Raw genomic sequence first — 21,035 nt, forward strand, 5'->3', positions numbered from 1 at the left:
CAAGCAATACTGTTACCTCCCCCAACACCCAATTGACAAAACTAGAAAACTGTGACAATCCTAAGAGTAGGTGACGATGTGGGACCACAGGATCTTTTGTATATGACTGGTGGGAGTGTTACAAAAGATACAAAAGATGAACACACCCTAACAGGTTGCCACCGAGGAGAACTGCCTCACAAGGTTTCCAAGGCTGTTATCTTTAAGGAAGCAGACTACCACATCTTTCTCCTATGGAAGCGGCTGGTGGGTTAGAACTGCAGGCCTTTTGGTCAGCAGCTGAGTGCTTAACCACTGGGCCATCAGGGCTCCTCTGAACACCCCTATAGCACAGCAATTCCCTCCCTGCTTTTTTTGTACTTTATATGATGGTTTTGACTTAGGAAACAATATTGGAATCATTATTCCCTATCCTTAGGCACAGAGAATGTGACCCAGCTGGAGCTGGACTCACAAGGACTTAAAAGGACACATCAACTGGGCCATGAGGTATAAAGACAATAGCTAGGAAAACCAGCATTCTTAAATGCCAAAAAGTAGAATCAACTCAAATAGCCAACAATAATAAGTGAATATGATGGAATACATAGCAATAAAAATAAAGGAACTATGTTTTTTTTTATAGCTATAGGTGGAGCCCTGGTGCCACAGGGGTTAAGAGCTCAGCTGCTAACCAAAAGCTCAGCAGTTCAAATCCACCAGCTGTTCCCTATGGGGGAGTTCTACTCTTTCCTACAGGGTCAGTACGAAGCTGAACTGACTCGATGGCAACAGGTTTAGTTTTGGTTTTTATAGCTATAGGTAATCACATGGAAAAATCTCACAAGCATAACATTGTGTTAAAAGAACAAGGCACAAAATAATAAATACAGCATTATTCCACCTATATAAAGTTCAAAACCAGGCATATGTAGGTAAAGCTACAGTGAAGCTGTTGAGGGAAGCAAGGCAGTTATCACAAAGCTCAGGAAGGTGGTGATATGGGGGGAGGGAGGAGTTGTGATAAAGGAGGAGGGCATGATTAGTAGCAAAATGGGGGAGCTTCTGGAGAGAAGACAACATTCTATCTATTAAACTGGGTGATGGGTCATACTGTTGTTCCTTATAATTTAATACACATTTTAAATATGTTCCTATTTTTATTCAACAGTTAAAACTTATTAAAACCATATTTCAAAAAAGATCCCTACGGCTCAGAAAGGAAGCTATTTTAATTATTTGTATTTTCACATTGGCCCTTGAAGAAGAAACTAAGAACAATGCTGCAGGAAGAGGCAAATAAATCTCTGTATCTCACAAACTGTTCTTGTCCAGTTTAAAACACTCTATTTTTATGCAGCAGCTTAGAAATCTTGGCTGTGTCGCTTTATTTAGTTTCCTAATTAAATGTCGTTAGGCCATAAGATTAGCTGAATGGTGAGAGAAGTACTGAGCCTGGAGCCAACTCTTCTCCCAGGGGACAGACTTTTGATACCTGGGCCAGAAAGCAGCAGGTTGCTGTCATCCCTAAGCTTCACAGCCACATGCATTCAGCAAGAAGCAAAGCAAAACAAAGATGGTAAGACCCTATGAGGGTAAGAGCAAGGGTCGTAGGACCAGGCTGTCTGGTTCACATTCTGGATCCAGCCTTATCTTATATCCTGAGGCAAGTTACTTAATGTTTGTGCTTCCATTTTCTCATCTGTAAAATGGGACTAACAATAGTACCCGCCTTCATAAGGGGAATAATATTGGTGCTGGCAAAACACTTTAGAAAAGTGTCTGGTACCTAGAAAGTACACAGAGGGTTAATGTTGGCTGTTATTATTTCCAGACATCTCCTAATATCCAAATCTACTTGAAATCTCCACTTATATCCCGAAGTTTACACATCTATTCCCTCCAAACGAGCTCCTCCATCCTTTCAGCAGCTCAGAATGAAACCCTGGTGTCATCCTAGATTCTTCTCTCTCTCTCTCTCATTGGTCCATCACAACTTCAAAATCCATCTCAAATCCAATCACTTCTCATCACCTCCAAGTTACCACCCTGGTCCAAGCCACCATCCTCTCTTGCCTGGATCATTGCAGTGGCATCCTACCTGGTGTCCCTGCTTCTACATTTGCCCTTCTCCTCTTCAGTCAATACAGGAGCCACACAGTTTCGATAAAATTATCTGTTATAACTTAAAGTCTGATCATACCATGCCTCTGCTCAAAATCTTTCAATGGTTTTCCATCTTACTCATAATAAAATTCAATGTCCTTCCCATAACCTCCAAGGACCTATGGGATCTGAGTGCCTCAACCTCCACCCTTCACCTGACATTCACTCCACTCCACTCATGTACCAGGAGTCCCCGGGTGCTGCAAATGGTTAATGCTTTCGGCTGTTAACTGAAAGGTTGGAGTCCACCCAGAGCCTCATGAGAAGAAATGCCTGGCAATCTACTTATGAAAAATCAGCCACTGAAAACCCTATGGCTCACAGTTTTACTCCGACACACATGGGAATGCTATGAATCACAATCAACTCAAGACTAACTGCTTTTGTTTTACTTTGTCTTTTAACCAGGCATACGGCTGTGCCTCAGAGGCTTTTTACTTGCTGTTCCTTCTGCCTGAAGTCTCCTTCCCCACCTTCCGCTGGCTCACTCCTTGGGCTTCTCTCAGGTCTTCATTCAGAAGTTACTCTCAGAGAGTCACCCCCTGACCTTATGTATAATTTCACACCATATTCCCTTCCTTGCTTCAGTTTTCTCTCCTTTGCACCTATCACATCCTCTAACACACTTGTACTCTGAATATATTTCTTTATCCTGTTGCTGGTATGGCTCCCCCACATAACGCATGCTCCATGGGGCATGAATATTCATTCGGCGTATCCCCAGCACCCTGAACAGCACCCTGCCAGTGACTGGCAGGTAGTGGGAGCGCAAAACAACACTGGTTGGATGAATAAGTTGGATGAATAATAAATTTACAAGTTGTCAGCTAATAAATAAACACAGCTAAGGCAGTACTTTTCCCTCTTTTTATAACTTTTGGGCCCTGGGTAGATTAATATTTTAAATACACACTTGTAGTGATTAGATTACGTCTAATCACTACAGGGTTGTGTGATTTTCCAACAACGTAAACCTGCTCATCCGTGACTTTAGAACAAAGCTAATTCCATTCTTTATTCGTGGCTCCCTTCCTATTTTGTGGTCAGAAATATGAAGCGGCTGTCCCAGAACTGGTTCTGAGGAGCTCTTGTTTGCCACCAGAAGGCTCCATCTGTAACAGATTGTCCAATTGTGAAGTAACTTCAACTTGGGGAGGGCAGGGGCTGTGTCCAACTTTCTCATAATTATATTTCCAACACCTAAACTTTTTTTGCATGAGTGAACCAGTTAATTGATGCATGCTTGGGTAGTTCATTGTGTTTCCCCTCCTACACTGAGGGTGAGACATGCCAAAAGGACCCCCTGGTGAGCCGAAGAATTCACTGAGGAAAGCACTGGAGTTTTAATAAAGTATTTTAAGGCCCCTTTTAGGTAAATGGAAAAAATCATCTTTAAGAGCTCTTTACCCTTCATTACATGATGGTAGCTGCAAATAAAACAGAAATATAATGGACAGTTGTAAGTGTGCTTTTTAAGGCAGCCCCAAGAAAAAATGTATGTGTCTGCATGTGTGTACATGTGTGTGCCAGAGTGGAATGTATGTGTATATGTATATATATTTGTATGTATACACGTGTGTATACATGTATGCAGGTTTATGAATATGTTTGTGTGCGTGTGTGTGTGTGTATAAAAATGGGAAATCATAAACTGATGATAATAATCAACTGATTAGAAAAAGGCATGACGGATAAGATGCCAGCCTAGTTTCCTTGCCTATTTCGTTAAAAATAATCTACTTCACTGAGAAGCATCCTTCAAGTACTACCTAACACCTCATTAGCCCTATAAATGGGAGTCATTCATTCTACGGTAGGTATTTATCTTTTTATTCTTTAATCTAAGTTTCAGGCACGGTATCCTGGGATAGAGGGTCTCTGGGTAGTATAAATGATTAACAAGCTCAGCTGCTGACCAAGAGGTTGGAGGCTCAAGTACACCCAGAGGCACCTCAGAAGTAAGGCCTGGAGATCTACTTCCAAAGAATTCGCCACTGAAAGCCTATGGAGCACAGTTCTACTCTGACACACACGGCGTCACTATGAGTCGGAACTGATTCAATGGCAATTTTTTTTGTGGGGTTTTTTGGATCACGGGATAGACAAAGTCCCTTCTCTCTAGGGGGGAAGACAATCGACCATAAATTAAAAAGTATATAAACTAATTTCAGATAAAGACATGAGCTACGAAGAAAAATAAATACACAAAGGCTGGAGTGGAGGCTCTCTTGGATTGAGAGGTTAGGACTAGACTAACACTTGAGTAGAGATTTGAGGGGAAAGCCTGGGGGAGGAGTTCTTAGGCGAAGGGGAGCAAGAGCACAGGGCCTGAGCTGGAAATGAACTTGTCCAGAACAGCAGGAGAAGTGGTGCAGCTAGGGAGGTGGAGAAGGATTTAGGAGAGGACATGAGGCCCTGAGTTAAAATTCATTCCTCTGTATATCACCATCTCAGACAGATCCTGAGAACATCATCAAGTACACTGAGAAGCAGAAAACAATTCAAGGTATTAAAAGAAAAAAGACCTCCTCCTCTGAGGAGGGAAATACACATGCATGCAAAGAGCAGTGGTCACTGCCTACATATTCAACAAAAGATTAGGATCTTATTCCACCCCACTCACCACCCACCCCCAATAACCAGAATGAAAACATAATAGAAATTAACCACTGGGCTAGTCTTCAAGATTCAGGCTCTCAGCTGTCACCCCTGCCTCCTCCTTAAATGGCTTAAGTCATCTCTGGCCTTCCCTCCAAACAAGTGGCTCTTTCTCTGGCCCTTGATAATTAGCTTCTCCAGACACAATGAGAAGGCCTTAACCCAAGCTTTTAGGGAAGACATTTGAAGCACAAGGGAATATTAGTGTTGCACTTGGGCTGTGGGACAAATGCTCCGGAAAGAAAAGGTTGGCTTTTTTTTTTTTTAATGTATGCAATTATGCACATCCTGCAATATCTGCATAATGGGTCCAATTCAGCCCTGGCCTTGCCACAAAACTGCCATCCTGTGGAGGAGGAGCAATGCCTAACTTGAGGAGTGAATAGGAAGCCTCATGCTGATAACAGTGCCTAGTTTTTTAACTTTGAGAATGAACTTTGCTCTTTCAGTCAATTTGCATGTATTTGCAAATAAATTCTAAACACACACACTTGTAAAATGCGCATACTTGAAATCGGCCTTCGCTCTGGGAGAATATATAAAGAGTTTAGGTGATGGGTTAGCTGACTGCTCCATTCTTCCTGCTGCATAGTGGAATTTTAAAGCCAGAGAGGGTCTCAGATGAGTTGAACTTTTTGTCGCTAGGGAAACTCAGAAATACTACAGGAAAAGGATCAAATGTGAATAAAATATCAGCTGGGTTTAGGTTTCAGTTTGGAAGATATTTCTTTAGAGAACAGTATAAAGATTCAATTCTGAATTGAGCAGATTCATCTAAGCTTTTTTTTTTTTTTTTTTATTTTAATTATTTTGATTCTGTTCATGGTTTCACCGAATACCTATGCATTTAGTTCAAAAATAGTTCAGGGCTCAGCAAATAAGTTTCCTGTTAAATTTCTTGACGTTTTTTACCATGTAACCTTAGATCTTTCTTGTATAATCTTCGAACTAGATATGTGAATGATGTTCTCCTGGCTAACTTAAGCCTTAATTTAAGTACTTGACATTTAAGGGTCTAATTAAACTCGTTCTAAAGAGAACATTTATCAACATGGCCAGACCCAAAGTGGTCTTACTAAGTCAAAGAGACATGAATTCCACATTTGACCTCCACCAAATTTCAGGGCTTTTTTTTTTTTTTTTTTAAATAAACAATTTTACCAAAGATTCAAGGGGCATAATCTTATATGCAATCTCATCCCTAATATCCTTAGGCCCCAAGGGTACACACCAGCTCTCTTTCCCATATACATGGTTATAAAAAGGCCTTTGCTGCTCTCATTTGATTTTGTTTGTATTTTTCTACGTAAGATCATGCATCTGCTTTTCCCCAGACCAACCACGATGGCATTTATTCACTTCCAATCCTGCCCTAGTTGAAGTCCAAAAGAAAGTTGTTCCCTTGATGGATGTAAGCATTTCTAGAGTTGTTTTCCCTACCACATTGTTGCTCTTTGTTTTCCAATCAACCTTGGTATGCTTCAGTGCACATTAAAATAAGTAGTCAGGTCACCAGGCTGGGGACTAATAACGCCAGCTTCACTAAGATTTTCAGTCCAGCTCTGGCCATGTAAATGCCACAGAAAATACGAGATTTACCATTTACGGCAGTCTCTTTGTCCCTAGCTCCACTGCGCCTACAGCCTCCTTGCATTTTAATTAGGACAAATAGTACATTCCTCTTCCAGGCTGAAATCCAATGCCCCTTCGGCTTTATTCTTAGGTGAGCACAGCTTAAAAGATATGTTCTTTTGTCTTTTGTTCTCAATCTGCCAGGAAAGATGGAGGAATGGGAAGGGGGGAGGGAAAAGGAGTATCCTAGATAACATTTCTCCGCCTAGCTACTTCCTCTGCATGTGGGTATCCTCTCTTTCCTAATTTCTGTTTGCCAGCTTGGATGTTAAGATATATTGTTTTTGTTAGCTAATGCTGAGTCAGCCCTCGATTCGTGGCGATCCCAGCCACAAGAGAAGAAAACATTGCCTAGTCCTGTGTCATTCCCATGAACGGCTGCTGTGAATTGAACCGTTGTGATCCATAAGGTTTTCATTGGCTGATTTTCAGAAGTAGATGGCCAGGCTTTTCTTCCTAGGCTGTCTTGGGCTAGAAGCTCCACTGAAACCTGTTCAGCATCACAGCAACAGGCAGGCCTCCATTGACAAATGGGTAGTGGCTGCACACAAGGTGCACTGGCTGGGAATCAAACCCTGGTCTCCAACACAGAAGGTGAAAACTATACCACTGAACCAACACTGCCTGTGTGTGTGTGTGTGTGTGTGTCTCTGTGTGTGTTTTCTTTTTCAACTTCTCTTTGCAAACCAGGGTGTTAAGGTATGAAACAGCTGGCTATGTAAGGCTCTATTTGTTGCTTCCAGAAATCCAGACTAGGAACAGCGCTAAATATGTTCTTTCTTGTACTCCCACCTATTTCTCTTAGACCACGAGCATGATCTTCTCATAAAAAAAAATTTGTACAGAGGTTACATGGGATAGGTCCAAGGTATATATTTTTCCCTTTCTCCTGACATGAAGTAATACGATCAGAAAGCTCTGGGCATTCAGTAGAAGCAAATAGGGTGTGCGGAATAAAATGGGAAGAAACTGAGAAATGGCAAATACGTTAAAGGAACGAACCAATTTTCTCTGGTGATACTGACATGACTTAGGAAGATGGCTAAAGCCAAAACTGCGTTCCCACAGATACTGAACTTCACCACCTGCACCCACATATATACACCTATACACTCTACACTGAACCAAAGGATTCCAAATTTTTGCATGTCTAAATAAACCAAGAAAAAAAAAAAACCCCGCTGCCATCGAGTTGATTCTGACTCATACAGACCTTATAGGACAGAGTAAAACTGCCCCACAGAGTTTTCCAGGAGCGCATGGTGGATTCAAACTGCCGACCTTTTGGTTAGCAGCCGTAGCTCTTAACCACTATGCCACCAGGGTCTAAACACAGCATATCAAATATCAGATATCTCTCTTGCCCCAATTCCATGACATTCATGTGTTATCCGTACAAACACAAAATAAATAGTTTACTTGACATACATGGGTGAAGCTACAGTCCAAAGTAGACCTAGGATCTGTCTGGTGTAAATAAGTAAATAAGAGGAGCACATTTTTTTAGGGTAGATAAATGCAAAATAAATGCACAAATCATTTTTCTGTTGTTAGATTAGACTAAAAAGCACCAGATGGCCATTCATTTTTATGTAAGTAGGCCACCCCAGTGAAGGGACTCCCCCAGTTTCCTCCACATGGGTACCACTGGCCTGGAGAAAAACTGAGTAGAGGTTTGTGGAATCTCCGCAAGCAAATGATAACTGACAAGGGAAGTCTCTTTAAATTCTCACTTAGTCCCTCACAGGAAGACAAGCTAAATTGGGCTGGATATGAAATAAAATCTTTAGGCAAGCAGTTCTCCCCACATCCACTTCTTCCTTTGATTCCTCAGAGCTAGTCCCCTATTTTTTAGCTACCATGAAACAGAAATTTTTTTTTTTTTTTTTTTAAGACACACAGTAGTTTTCAGACACACTTATCTGGAAGTAGATGTGTGAAATCACAGGAGTACGGTTGGCTCTGGTTTCTTACTAGAGGACCCAGGAAGAAGCTCAATGGATTTATGTTAAATAATAAGCACTGTTACCACACAATTCTGCCTTTGAATATCCACAACTGGCAGAACTACAGAGAGGAGGTACTTCATAAATACTTGGTGGTGACTCACTGAATAAATTATACAGGGCTGTAAGGTCTGGAGATAAGCGTGTGGCCAGCACACAGTATGTGCTTAATAAACAGCCTATACTCTTAGACACTCTGTAGCCTACCAAAATAAAAGCCAGACCAGCTGCTGCTGAGCCAATTTCAACTCATGGCAATCCCATGTATTTCAGAGTAGAACTGTGCTCCATAGGGTTTCAATGGCTGTTATCTTTCAGAAGAAGATCACCAGGCTTTTTTTCAAGATGCCTCTGGGTGGACTCAAACCTCCAGCCTTTCGGTTAGTAGCTGAGCGCTTAACCACCAGGGCCACCCAGGGACTCCTCCCCTAGTCTAGATCTACTCATCCTCAGCCTTACGTAAATGGTTCTTTTAAGATTTTAGAGACGTGGAAACCATAGTATTACCAAAAGAACACAGCAGGCAGTAATGACTGCAAAAAGTCAAGACAGTATCTCTGCAACTGTGAGGGTGCTTGCTGCACAGATCTGTGTTATTTTGGTGTAACTTCTGCAGTTCTGTGTGTGATATTATTGACATTACATATGTATCCAAACATTCAGGATTCAACTTAAAATCTGAGCTGTCCAAGAGCCTCCAGAATGGAATGACTGCCTAACCTAGGGAATGTCTGCATTATCTATTCTGTCCTGCTTATCATCTGTCCTTACCTCAACCAACCACTCTTCCTTATTCCTGAATAGCCTACACTAGGAAATTCTTGAGGGAATAAGCCTGTGTGATGGAGGTTAGTTTTGGTAATAGGACTGTCCCTGCAGCCCTTTATTCAGTAGGTTCAGCAATGGGTCATGGGTTGGGGTGGAATACTGGCAGGGGAGTTGGGATTGGACACTTGCCCTTGGATTTATTACCAATTTCTTTACCACCCTGATGCTCTGCATAGTTCTCCCTGGTTCTTGAGTCCCTAAATTAGAATACTGCTTGAAGCAGAGCTGGCCTTATACATGGTTTATTCCTGCTTCTTGATTATATACCAAGCATCAATCTGCTGAGAAACCATCTTACAGGCTCCTCCTCTGGCAGAAAGCCCCATCTTCACACAGTGGCGTCACTAGTTGGCATCACTCAGTGTGGTAACTCATGGTGTCACCCCCCATGCTAATTACCACAATATTGTAGCTAAAACACTGGAACATTTGACAAAGTCACTGACTATAAAAACACTGGCAGCAATGAAAACAGTGCGTGCTTGTAGTATGCGCACATGAAACCAAGTGATCCGAAGCATCACTGTAATTTGGTAATAACGACAGCTCTGACTGGAGCGCATTAGAAAGTGCAAAAAGAAAATTTGCATAGGGTTTTAAGTCTTGCAGGTACACTGATACGTGTAAGCTGGGTTTAGAAAAATATTTCTGTTGTTACAGCTAACTACAAGGATGTTTTTATTAAAAAATATTTCTGCTGGAACACTGCACAGAAGTTTTATAGAGTCATCTTGGTGTCACCCTCCTCTGACAGTGTCACCTGGTGCAGTCCACACTGCTCATGCCCCCTTAGTGATTTAGCCACTATCTCCAGAGGGTTTAAATTTTCATCCATGGAAACAGATGGGATTATTCATTTTCCATGTCCAAATTTTGCTTTCACATATTTCAAAGTTGTCATTTCTTGATTTCTTTTCTAACAATATCAATCAAATTCATAACCTTAGTACGATGCAGGGCTGGGATTATCATGAGGTGAGGTACTCGCCTTGTCTGAAAAACTTGAGGAGATGCCAAAAAAACTCAGTACTCAAGATAAGTAATACTTTAGTGCAATATTTTAAAAAGTCTAATTATGGTGAAATGAATGGCTGCTGGGGGGTAGAAGGAGGGAGAGATGAAGAGCTGGAGAGTAGGGCATTTTTAGGACAGTGACACTATTCTATCATTGCCACTATTCGGTGACACTATTCTGGTAATGGGTAAATGGAGCTCTGTACTTGCTGCACAACTTTTCTGTAAACCTGAAATTGCTCTAAAACATAAAGCCTATTTAAAAAAAAAAAAATCTTAGAAAAAACATCAGCAAACTGTGGCCCACGGGTTGGCCACCTATTTTGTAAATAAAGTTTTATCGGAACCAGGGCCAGGATTAGGGTAAGGGTAAGTGAGTTAGAATTAAGCAAATAGTGGACTGAATCCTATCTTTAAATTTTGGTATTTTTTTATCATGATTTTTGTATTTAAAAAAAAATTTTGTTTTTAATTAAAACAATTTTTTAAACCCAAGCTGGGATTTCTGGAGACTAAGGAAGTTGGAGCAGTACAATCAGTCAGTAAGCCTAAGTGGAAGAATAACATCAAAAAGTCTGAAAGCAGCTGTTTTCAAACATTTGGTCTCAGGAGCCTTTACACTCTTAAAAATTATCAGGGCCCTCATCTAAGATGCATCAATTGGTCTCAACCCACCTGGAGCAAAGGAGAATGAAGAACACCAAGGTCACACGATAACTAAGAGCCCAAGAGACAGAAAGGGCCACATGAACCAGAGACCTACATCATCCTGAGACCAGAAGAACTAGTTGGTGCCCAGCCACAACCGATGACTGCCCTGACAGGGAGCACAACCGAGAACCCCTGAGGGAGCAGGAGATCAGTGGGATGCAGACCCCAAATTCCCATAAAAAGACCATACTTAGTGGTCTGACTGAGACTAGAGGAATCCCGGCGGTCATGGTCCCCAGACCTTCTGTTGGCACAGGACAGGAACCATTCCCGAAGACAACTCATCAGACATAAAAGGGAGTGGACAGGGGGTAGGAGAGAGATGCTGATGAAGAGTGAGCTAATTGTATCAGGTGGACACTTGAGACTGTGTTGGCATCTCCTGTCTGGAGGGGGGATGGGAGGATAGAGAGAGTTGGAAGCTGGCAAAATTGTCACAAAAGGAGAGACTGGAAGGGCTGACTCATTAGGGGGAGAGCAAGTGGGAGTACGGAATAAGGTGTATGTAAACTTATATGTGACAGTCTGACTTGATTTGTAAACATTCACTTGAACCTCAATAAAAGTTAATAAAAAAAAAGATAAGAGATAAAGAAAACACCACACGTGTAATAATTTTGTAACATACGGGGTCTTGGTGATGCAAACGGTTAATGTGCTCAGCTGCTGACTGAAAAGAAGGAGGTTTGAGTCCACCCAGAGGTACCTTGGAAGAAAGTCCTGGTGATCTACCTCCATTGAAAACCCTACGGAGCACAGCTCTACTTTGACACCCGTGGGGTTGCCACGAGTCAGAGCGGGACAACAACCGATTTGGGGTTTTTCTGTTTGTTTGTTTTTAGACTATGTTACTCAGCAAGAAAATGTTTTCCCAGAGTCTTGAATAAAGTTATGCCTTACTTTGGCTAAAAAAAAAAAAAAATTATCAGGGCCCTCAAACAGCTTTTATTTCTATGGGTTATAGTTATTAATATTTATGAATTAGAAATTAAAACTGAGGAAAATTTTAAAAATCAATTTTTACTAATTCAATACATAATGTTTTCCTCGAAGTTATAGGCTCACTTTCAACAAAATATTTCTCAAATATCCTAATCTTGGTTTGTCTGTTAATCATTCCTTCAAGTAAAAATGGTGTCCATGAAAAAGTGCTAGTTCAGCTGGTGACTCAAACACGTAGCTGCACAGTATTCTGCCCTGTGACAACCGTTATACTTGAGCACGCAACAGAAGTGCTTTAAGCATATTTCCTATTTTGTCACAGGAATATTAAAGGCACGTACTCAAGAATCAAGAAGAAATCAAATTAATAATTTTTACTGCTTCATCGAGGATATTGTTAAATAAAACTTTTCTTTTTTTTTTAATTCTGAGTACATGGTGGCCAAAAGCTTTACCTACCATTACTTTTGTGCTATAATGCAAATTTCAATGCAGTAAAAAAAAAGGCAAATAATGTCTTAATATCATTATGAAAATAGCTTGACCCCACAGACCTCCTGAAAGGGCCTTAGGGAACCCTAGGAGTCTACCTACCAACACTTTCAGAACCACTGCCTTAAAGGATAAAGTTTTAACAATACGTCAAAAATCATCGTCAATAACATAGATTCAGTCAGACAGGGACAATATAGTTACAACTAACTCCAAAATTAGTTTTGTGAAAAAAAAAAATGTTTTGAACAATCAGGAAGTCTTGGAGGCTAAGGTAAGGCATGAACAAGGTATGAACGAATCTGAATGCCAAAGAATATAACCAATGACCTGAAAGCATTGCCATTCTTGGGCAGCTGAGTGGAGAAACAGCACCTCGCTCATCCCTCCTCTCCCCTCCCCACCTTCCAGGTAATGAGGGAGCTCAGGGTACAGCAGCAACAGCAGCAGGAAGAGTGAGAAAAACTAACACAGAACATCCTAGGCTGTTCCAAGAACCCTGGATCCAGTCGATCCAGCGTTCAAGCCCTCTCCCCTACCACTAACTAAAATACTTCCTTGGGCAAGTCCTCAAATCTCAGGACTGTCTGCCTCATTCTCCTCATGGATAATATGAATATTAGTACCTTCCTCATATGCTTGTTGTAAGGATTAGATTAAATGATGTCGTTACAGCAATGAGCACAGTGCCTGACAGTATCTAGTAAAAGTATCTTATTAATACTAAGACACATGATTTGTGCTGATGCACTGCCCAGTCTTCAGTAACCCTTCCCTACACGTATACATGCTTAGCCTAGCCTCTTGCCAGCGTTAGCTGTAACTGCTGCTTTTCCTCTCCAGCTAGACCAAGAAGCCTGCCTGGACCTGTCACTTCATCCATGCTGCTTTGAGTATCATGACTCTCTCACCAGCAATTCACTGGAAGTCTGATGATTAACGATGCAAAGTATATATAAATGTGTAAATTACCATGTGGAGATGGAAATGTTTGTTTTAGTGGTAAAATTACACTTTTGTTTCCATGAAATTGTTCTTCTTGGCATTGAAACATGTTTGAAAAAGAAAGGTATTACTTTTAAAAAGAAAAACTAGCCAAACATTTATCCCACCAACAGAAAAAAACAAAACAACACAAGAATCCTACTCTTTCGCTGGTAGGTCTCTGTGTAGGTAGAATAATCGTCCCCCAGAGATGTCCACATCCTAACCGCCCCTATCCCCCCACCCCCCGAGCCTATGATGTGATTAAGGTAAGGACCTCGAGACTGGGAGATTATCCTGGATTATCCAGGTGGGTCCAACATTATCACAGGCATCCTTAAAAATGGAAGAGGGAGGCAGAGAAATTCAATCAGAGGAAAATGTGACTGCAGAAGAAAGGCACAGACAGAGGCAACTCTGCTGGCTTTGAAGATGGAGGAAGGGGACCATGAGCCAAGTCATGTGGGTGGCTTCTAGAAGCTGGAAAGGACAAGGAAAAGGATTCTCCCCCAAAGCCTCCAGAAAGGAATGCAGCCCTGCTGACACACTGATTTTAGCCCAGTGAGACCCATGTTAGAATTATGAACTAAGGAACTATAAGACAATAAATCTGTTATAGTAGCAAATGGAGAACTAATACAGTCTCAAAGGTCATCCCGTCAAGCTTGGTATGCTTCAATGCACAATGATATAAGCAGCCACATCACCAGGGTGGGCACTAACAATTTCCCTGGCTTCACTCAATTCCTCAGTCCAGCTTTTGGCCGTTTACACTCTCTCTCTCTCTTTTTTTAAGTGTTGTAAATATATATATAACATAACATTTGACAATTCCACATTTTTCACATGTACAATTCAGTGATATCAGTTACATCCCTCATGTTGTACAACTATCACCAATATCCACTGTCAACAGCTTTTGGTCATTTAAATGCCATGAATTAAAGAGATTTAACAGAGGTCTAGGGACCTAGAATCTCCATGTTTAACAAATCACATTGAACTCTATTAAACTAGGAGCCCTGGTGGCACAGTGGTTAAATCACCCAGCGCTAACTGAAAGGTCAGCGATTCGAACCCACCGTTCTGTGGGAGAAAGATGTGACAGTCTGCTTCTGTAAAGATTTACAGGCTTAGAAACCCTACGGGGCAGTTCTACACTGTCCTATGGGGTTGCTATGAGTCAGAACTGACTGTCGGCAATAGGTTTAGGGTGGGTGGTCCACATTTTGAGAGACATTCATTTCTACTTCTAAGAAGCTTGCAATTTAGGTGCTGATTAAATATAATTGCAATTCCTAATAGATAAATATATATGCATAGTTCCAAAGGCAGGTCGGCAACTAGGGCAAGGGTAACAGGTTGGAAATGGCCCAGAAGATATAAATTCTTCCATGTTTACCTCAACAAACTAGTTATAGAATTAAACCAGATGAGCGCTCTTCTGCTCTCTCCCACGTGGTCAATGCTTCAGGGCTCTGGAATAGGGGAAACAGAATCCTGGCACCCTACAGTCCTCTTGTGGAAAACCTGCCATGGTGAGCACATTCCTAAGCCAGAGCCCTTTTTATCCTCCTCACCTGTCTCACCTGTTTCTTTATGAGGTGGTGACGTGGTGGTCCAGGGTGTGTCATCTTCAAATTGAACCCAGTTGCTGATGGCTGAGGCCAGGTCAGGAATGGGCTTCTCAGGGCTCCCAGGAGGTGAGGCCGCTTCAGAGATGAGGCCTATCTTTTCTGAGGAGTCATCCTGCTCCAAGGGAAAAAGGTCCTGGGAGCCTCCATCTACAACGTGGTTCTCCCCAGAGGAGCTCTCAGACTGGTCTGAGGAAGACGACAGTCTTGGGAGGTGCTCTTCAGTGCCTCCTGAAACACACACCAGAAACCACCATCGTGGTGAGGAAGGCCACTCTTCAGAACAGTCTTGTGGGAGGCACAAGTAAAGGACAGAGAAAGGGTGACCACAGGGCTTACCATTTCAGCGGGAAGAGAAGAGGAAAAAGCCATGCCCATCTCACCTCTATGCTAAAGGACTGTTTTCCTAATAATGTGTAAAACTCATAACTTTAGCATATCCCTAAGTCAATATCTAGGCAGGCTGAGACTGGGAGTATTGTTCACTATTTTTATCCCAGCATCCACTCTAGTGCCTCAGGGCTGCAAATGAAAATGCCTACAGAGGCCAAGCAAGAAATGTGAGTTGAGTGGAATAAGTGAAAGGCAATAGGGACTGCTGGAGACTGCAGCTTAACAGGTGAGCCTCTATCTGGACTGAAGACACTCAAATTCAAACTTCGAACTCCATACAGTCCAAACTACATAGGTCTGTAGGCCACTAGATGCAACCTCTGCACTAATGACTGGCTGAATGTGAGATGCAAGGTCTTCATGTAGCTTTACTGTCACTCTCCTGTTCTGAAACAGACAGAACGTTAAACAGTTTTCAAAAAACTTCAAAATAAATAAATAAATAAAAGAGCTGTATCCTGATTACGGTGGCGGTTACATGTATCTATACAGGTGTTAAAATTCATCAACTGTACACCAAAAAAAGTCGAATTTACTGTAAGAAATGTTTTAAAAATCAAAGAACTAATATGAAACTCTTCTCTCCCAACAGTAGCCAAACAAATTGGTCCATCTGCTTGTAATCAAAGCCTTTGGACAGAAAAAGGGAACCAAACAGGTAATTTTAAATTTTCTAGTAGCCACATCAAAAAGTAAAAAGAGGCAAAATAATTTTTAACGATACACATTTTAACAAAAAAGAATACATATTTTAATTAAAAAAACATAATTCTAACATATAGTCAATATAAAAATTATTAGTGAGGCATTTAACTATTTTTTTTTTTTTAACTAAGTCTTTGAGATTCAGTGTGTATTTTACACTTACAGCTCATCTCAATTTGAATTAGCCACATTTCAAGGACTCACTAGCTACATGGCTACAATATTGGATAGGACACCCGTAGGGTCACACTTCCCAGGTGCTATAAATGGAGCAGGAATCATTTCAGTCAGTAGTGAGTCAGGATCAACCTGAGGACACACAATAACAACAACAGTTGCAGGTGCAGTGGAAAAGAATCAGCTGACATGGCTCTGAAAATACCTTTGGACACTGCCTTGACCTTTAGCCCTGAGCACCAATTCCCTCGGTGTCAATACAGTCATCTTCATCTTGATCATGTATGGTTCTGAGCACTTATAACATATATCAATTCATTTAATCCTCACACCAACCCATGAGGCAGGTACTATCATTACTCCTTTTGTACGTATAAGAAAACTACCACATAGAGAGCTTAAATAAATAATCTACCCAAGAGCACCTGATTCATGTGTGATGGAGCCAGGATTAGAAGTCAAGAAATATGGCTCTAGGGCCTGGCACACCTAAGAACTAGGCTTAAAAATTGAGAAAATCCAAATTGCTATTGGGAATAACAACCAAAAAGGCTGAGAGTAAAGTACTTTGTAAACATGAAACTTAGGTTTCTTGGGAGGAAGAAGTCAATACTTCTAGAGTTTCTAGGCCTTTGCTGGGGTTTCTAAAGTTTCTAAGACATGTCCTCCAGGCTTCTAAGTGGAAGAATTCATGCATTGCAGGAAAATGACAAAATGACTTTTTTTTTTTTGGAATAAGATCCCACACAAAGACTGATCAACTAGAAGCCATAACAAACAGCTGTGGTGTTCTGTCAATCTTTCTACCTTAGGAAATGAAAGCACTTACCCTCAGAAGAGATGGGATGGAGTGACTCCTCATTGAAGGAGACCCACTCCGATTGGTGGGTAGCAATCACATGGTCCAAGGTCATCATGCTAGTAAGGTGCTGGTCATCTTCACACTGCTAGCCTCAGGTGGACCCCAGAGTAATGTCTGGGGTGGAGACAGAGTGGACTTGGGCCTAGGGTCTGTCACAGAGGCCTTGCAGAGGACGGCACTCTGAACGTAGATATATTAGCCCATTTTGCCTTCGATTAATCAATCAGCTAAGCAGAAATCTGTTTAGAAAAATAAATAAAAATTTAAAAAGATAACTATCACATTATACTCAGTCCACAAAGGTCTAGGGCTTTCAGTGCTGCCCATGATAGGGCTTGAGATGGTTTTCAACTTGGCTTACTTCTTTCTGTGTATCTTGCCCCCAGTTCTCATACTCAAATATTTGCCTTGAGCATCAAGATCTCTGGATAAGTTCTATATCAGACTTGTAAGTAATCACACAAATTTTATCAATTAGATTTCCTAATCTGCCCAACTCTTGTTTTTTAGAAATACTTTTATTTATAATACAATGCTACCATTGTATAACAAATACTATATTGAAACTTTTCAAAGCACTTTCACTTTCTTTTGCCAGATGGTGAAATAAAAGCTTGTTCTTTTCCATCAAATCTGTGTAGTTTCTTGCCTTAGGCAGGTAGCTCTTTCCAAGCCTGATTTAAATCTTTGGCAGAAACCCAACAATCTCCAGATGGTATGTCCAAGCATGGTTTACCAATCAAAAAAATAGAAAGGAGTCACCTTATTAATTTGGAATAAGGAGATACGGAATATTTGCTTCAGTGAAAGTCTGAATTAAGAAACGTGTTTTCAATCTGGGCATATCTGAATTAGTATATAAAATCTAGCCTTTACTCACACTGCAATTATGCTATATATACTGCAAGATACTTGACTTATATTTTGTTTAATGCCTTTTTACAACTTGAAAAAAACTTCTCAAGCCAAAACACTTTAACCTTTAAGTCACAACCACAAGAAAAGTATTAGAGAACTACAACACTTTTAAAAACATAAATTACAATGGAACTATAATTACCTAATTTAATGTCTTGGGAAACTCCCCGTGTGGAAATGTGCCAGGATACCCAAGCTGTACAGAGGAGGGAAAGCCCAGAATCTCCTCTCCCACTGACTCTTCTGAAATCCTTGCCACCGTGGGACAAGACCTGCACAAATAGCCTGGAGAGTACAGTGCCCATAAACCAGGTCTTCCCAGGGCACAATGTGGAGCCCACAAACCCAAAGAATGACTCCCACTGGCTTCTGTCCATGAAGCCTTTCTCAAGCCCCATCAAATGTGTCACTCAATGAGGTAAAGGCTGTAGGCCAAGGTAATGGCAGTAAAGCTGAAAAGTCAGATTCCTCCTCTCACCACAACAGCAATACACAAACCAGGCAAAGAAAAGCCACAATACAATTGCATGTGCTGACACACGCAGTGTCATAACTCAAGGAGGGAAACTGCCTGCCGATCCCATGATGATGAACCCAGGGAAACTTAGGGATGAGTGGGGGAAGGGTGCAGGGGGAAGGGAGGGAGAGGAGGAAAGCAGTGTGGGTAATGGGTAAAGCACCTAGAAATTTTGGAGCTGGACGGTCTGAAAAACCAATAGTCCAGCTCCCAAGTTTTATAAATGGTAAAACTGAAGTCCAAGGAAATCAAGTGTAGCAACCAGGATTGAGAGCATGGGCCCATGTTTAGACTGTCTGGATTGGGGCTCATTATTTAACCTCTTTAAGCCTCAGTTTGCTCTGTACAGCAAGGATTATAACAAAACTCACTTCATAAATCTATGAATAAGTGAGATAATGTAATGTACATCAAGTGCTTAGTACGTGGTATAACAATGACAATGATAATAATAGCAGGACAACATACCGAGGGCTTACTAAGGGACACGCCCCATTTCGAACCCTTGATAAATGTCAGCTACAGCCATCACTGCTGTTGTTAAGTGACTTGGCCAGGTTACATAGCTAGTTAGTGGATGTCCTAAAACTACGGTGCAGGTTTCATGAAACCACCCATTTCTGTCATTTACACATTCTGGTTTTAGAGATTTTTCCTTTTCAGTAGTTTTTAGAGCAGTTCCCCTAGACGCTAAGTGGAGTTATGGGCCAGAAGGCCAATTTGGCAACCTCCTCTTTACAGATGCAGGCACAGTCTGGCTAAGAAACCAAGACCATTACTCAGAAAGTATGAATGGAAGAAGAGCCCCAAAGCTCTATTTACTCTTGCTTAGCTTGGCCCTCTCAGATCTGGACATAGCCTAGTTACAGATAATGACAGCCTCCAGAAAGACTGGCGGAAAAATTTATTACAGGGAACCACCTACCATAACCCTGTGAAATGGCTTTAAGGTGTATGTTCAAGAAAAAGCCACATCCAGTAAGTCATAAGATGCTACATCTTGAGAAGTACTGTGCTAGCAGCTGGAAAGCTACAGAGGAACTCATTAACCGAGGCTAAGCTCATACTGGAATTGGTTTCTGGGTAAAAATCTCACCCCATTTTTAGAATTGTGAATCATAAAGTGATGTTCAAAAACACTACAAAGTAGCGGCGGGGGTCAAGATGGCGGACTAGGTGGACGCTACCGCGGATCCCTCTTGCAACAAAGACTCGGAAAAACAAGGGAATCGATCACATACATAACAATCTACGAACTCTGAACAACAAGCACAGACTTAGAGACGGAAAACGAACAAATACGGGCAGACAGCGACTGTTTTCAGAACTAGGAGCCAGCGCACCAGCTGACTACTTGGAAAATCTAGTTTCCCAGTGATGGCTCGGAGACAGCAGTCCATATCAAACCACATAAAGAAACAGACCATGACAGCTTCTCCAACCCCCCAAACAAAAGAATCAAAATCTTTCCCAAATGAAGATACAATCCTGGAATTATCAGATACAGAATATAAAAAACTAATTTACAGAATGCTTAAAGATATCACAAATGAAATTAGGATAAATGCAGAAAAAGCCAAGGAACACACTGATAAAACTGTTGAAGAACTCAAAAAGATTATTCAAGAACATAGTGGAAAAATTAACAAGTTGCAAGAATCCATAGAGAGACAGCATGTAGAAATCCAAAAGATTAACAATAAAATTACAGAATTTGACAACGCAATAGAAAGTCAGAGGAGCAGACTCGAGCAATTAGAATGTAGACTGGGACTTCTGGAGGACCAGGGAAACAACACCAACATAGCTGAAAAAAAATCAGATAAAAGAATTAAAAAAAATGAAGAAACCCTAAGAATCATGTGGGACTCTATCCAGAAGGATAACTTGCGAGTAATTGGAGTCCCAGAACAGGGAGGGGGGACAGAAAACACAGAGAAAATAGTTGAAGAACTCCTGACACAAAACTTCCCTGACATCATGAAAGAAGAAAGGATATCTATCCAAGATGCTCATCGAAGCCCATTTAAGATTGATCCAAAAACAAAAACACCAAGACATATCATCATCAAACTTGCCAAAACCAAAGACAAACAGAAAATTTTAAAAGCAGCCAGGGAGAAAAGAAAGGTTTCCTTCAAGGGAGAATCAATAAGAATAAGTTCAGACTACTCAGCAGAAACCATGCAGGCAAGAAGGGAATGGGACGACATATACAGAGCACTAAACGAGAAAAACCACCAACCAAGGATCATATATCCAGCAAAACTCTCTCTGAAATATGAGGGAGAAATTAAGATATTTACAGATAAACACAAGTTTAGAGAATTTGCAAAAACTAAACCAAGACTGCAAGAAATGCTAAAGGAGATTGTTTGGCCGGATGACCAATAATATCAGGTACCAGCACAATACAA

The 21,035-nt window shown here is 41.2% G+C and overlaps 1 protein-coding gene across 4 annotated transcripts in view; it reads right to left on the bottom strand.

The window, feature by feature from the left end:
- Positions 1 to 21,035, bottom strand: part of STON2 (stonin 2) — a 174,503-nt gene that overhangs the window by 123,920 nt on the left and 29,548 nt on the right. For 2 of the 4 annotated variants that reach the window (XM_049899774.1, XM_049899772.1), the window contains exons 2-3: positions 17,151 to 17,422; positions 15,002 to 15,277 (exon numbers count right to left, since the gene is read on the bottom strand). In XM_049899774.1, coding sequence (XP_049755731.1) covers positions 15,002 to 15,277; positions 17,151 to 17,238 — 364 coding nt within the window. In that variant the 5' untranslated portion in view covers positions 17,239 to 17,422. Of the gene's footprint in view, positions 1 to 14,992; positions 15,278 to 17,150; positions 17,423 to 21,035 lie in introns of all 4 variants that reach the window. The other 2 variants (XM_049899773.1, XM_049899771.1) reach the window with 1 other exon arrangement.

This window comes from Elephas maximus, chromosome 10 (assembly GCF_024166365.1).
Source record: "Elephas maximus indicus isolate mEleMax1 chromosome 10, mEleMax1 primary haplotype, whole genome shotgun sequence".
In the NCBI taxonomy this organism is placed as follows: domain Eukaryota; kingdom Metazoa; phylum Chordata; class Mammalia; order Proboscidea; family Elephantidae; genus Elephas; species Elephas maximus.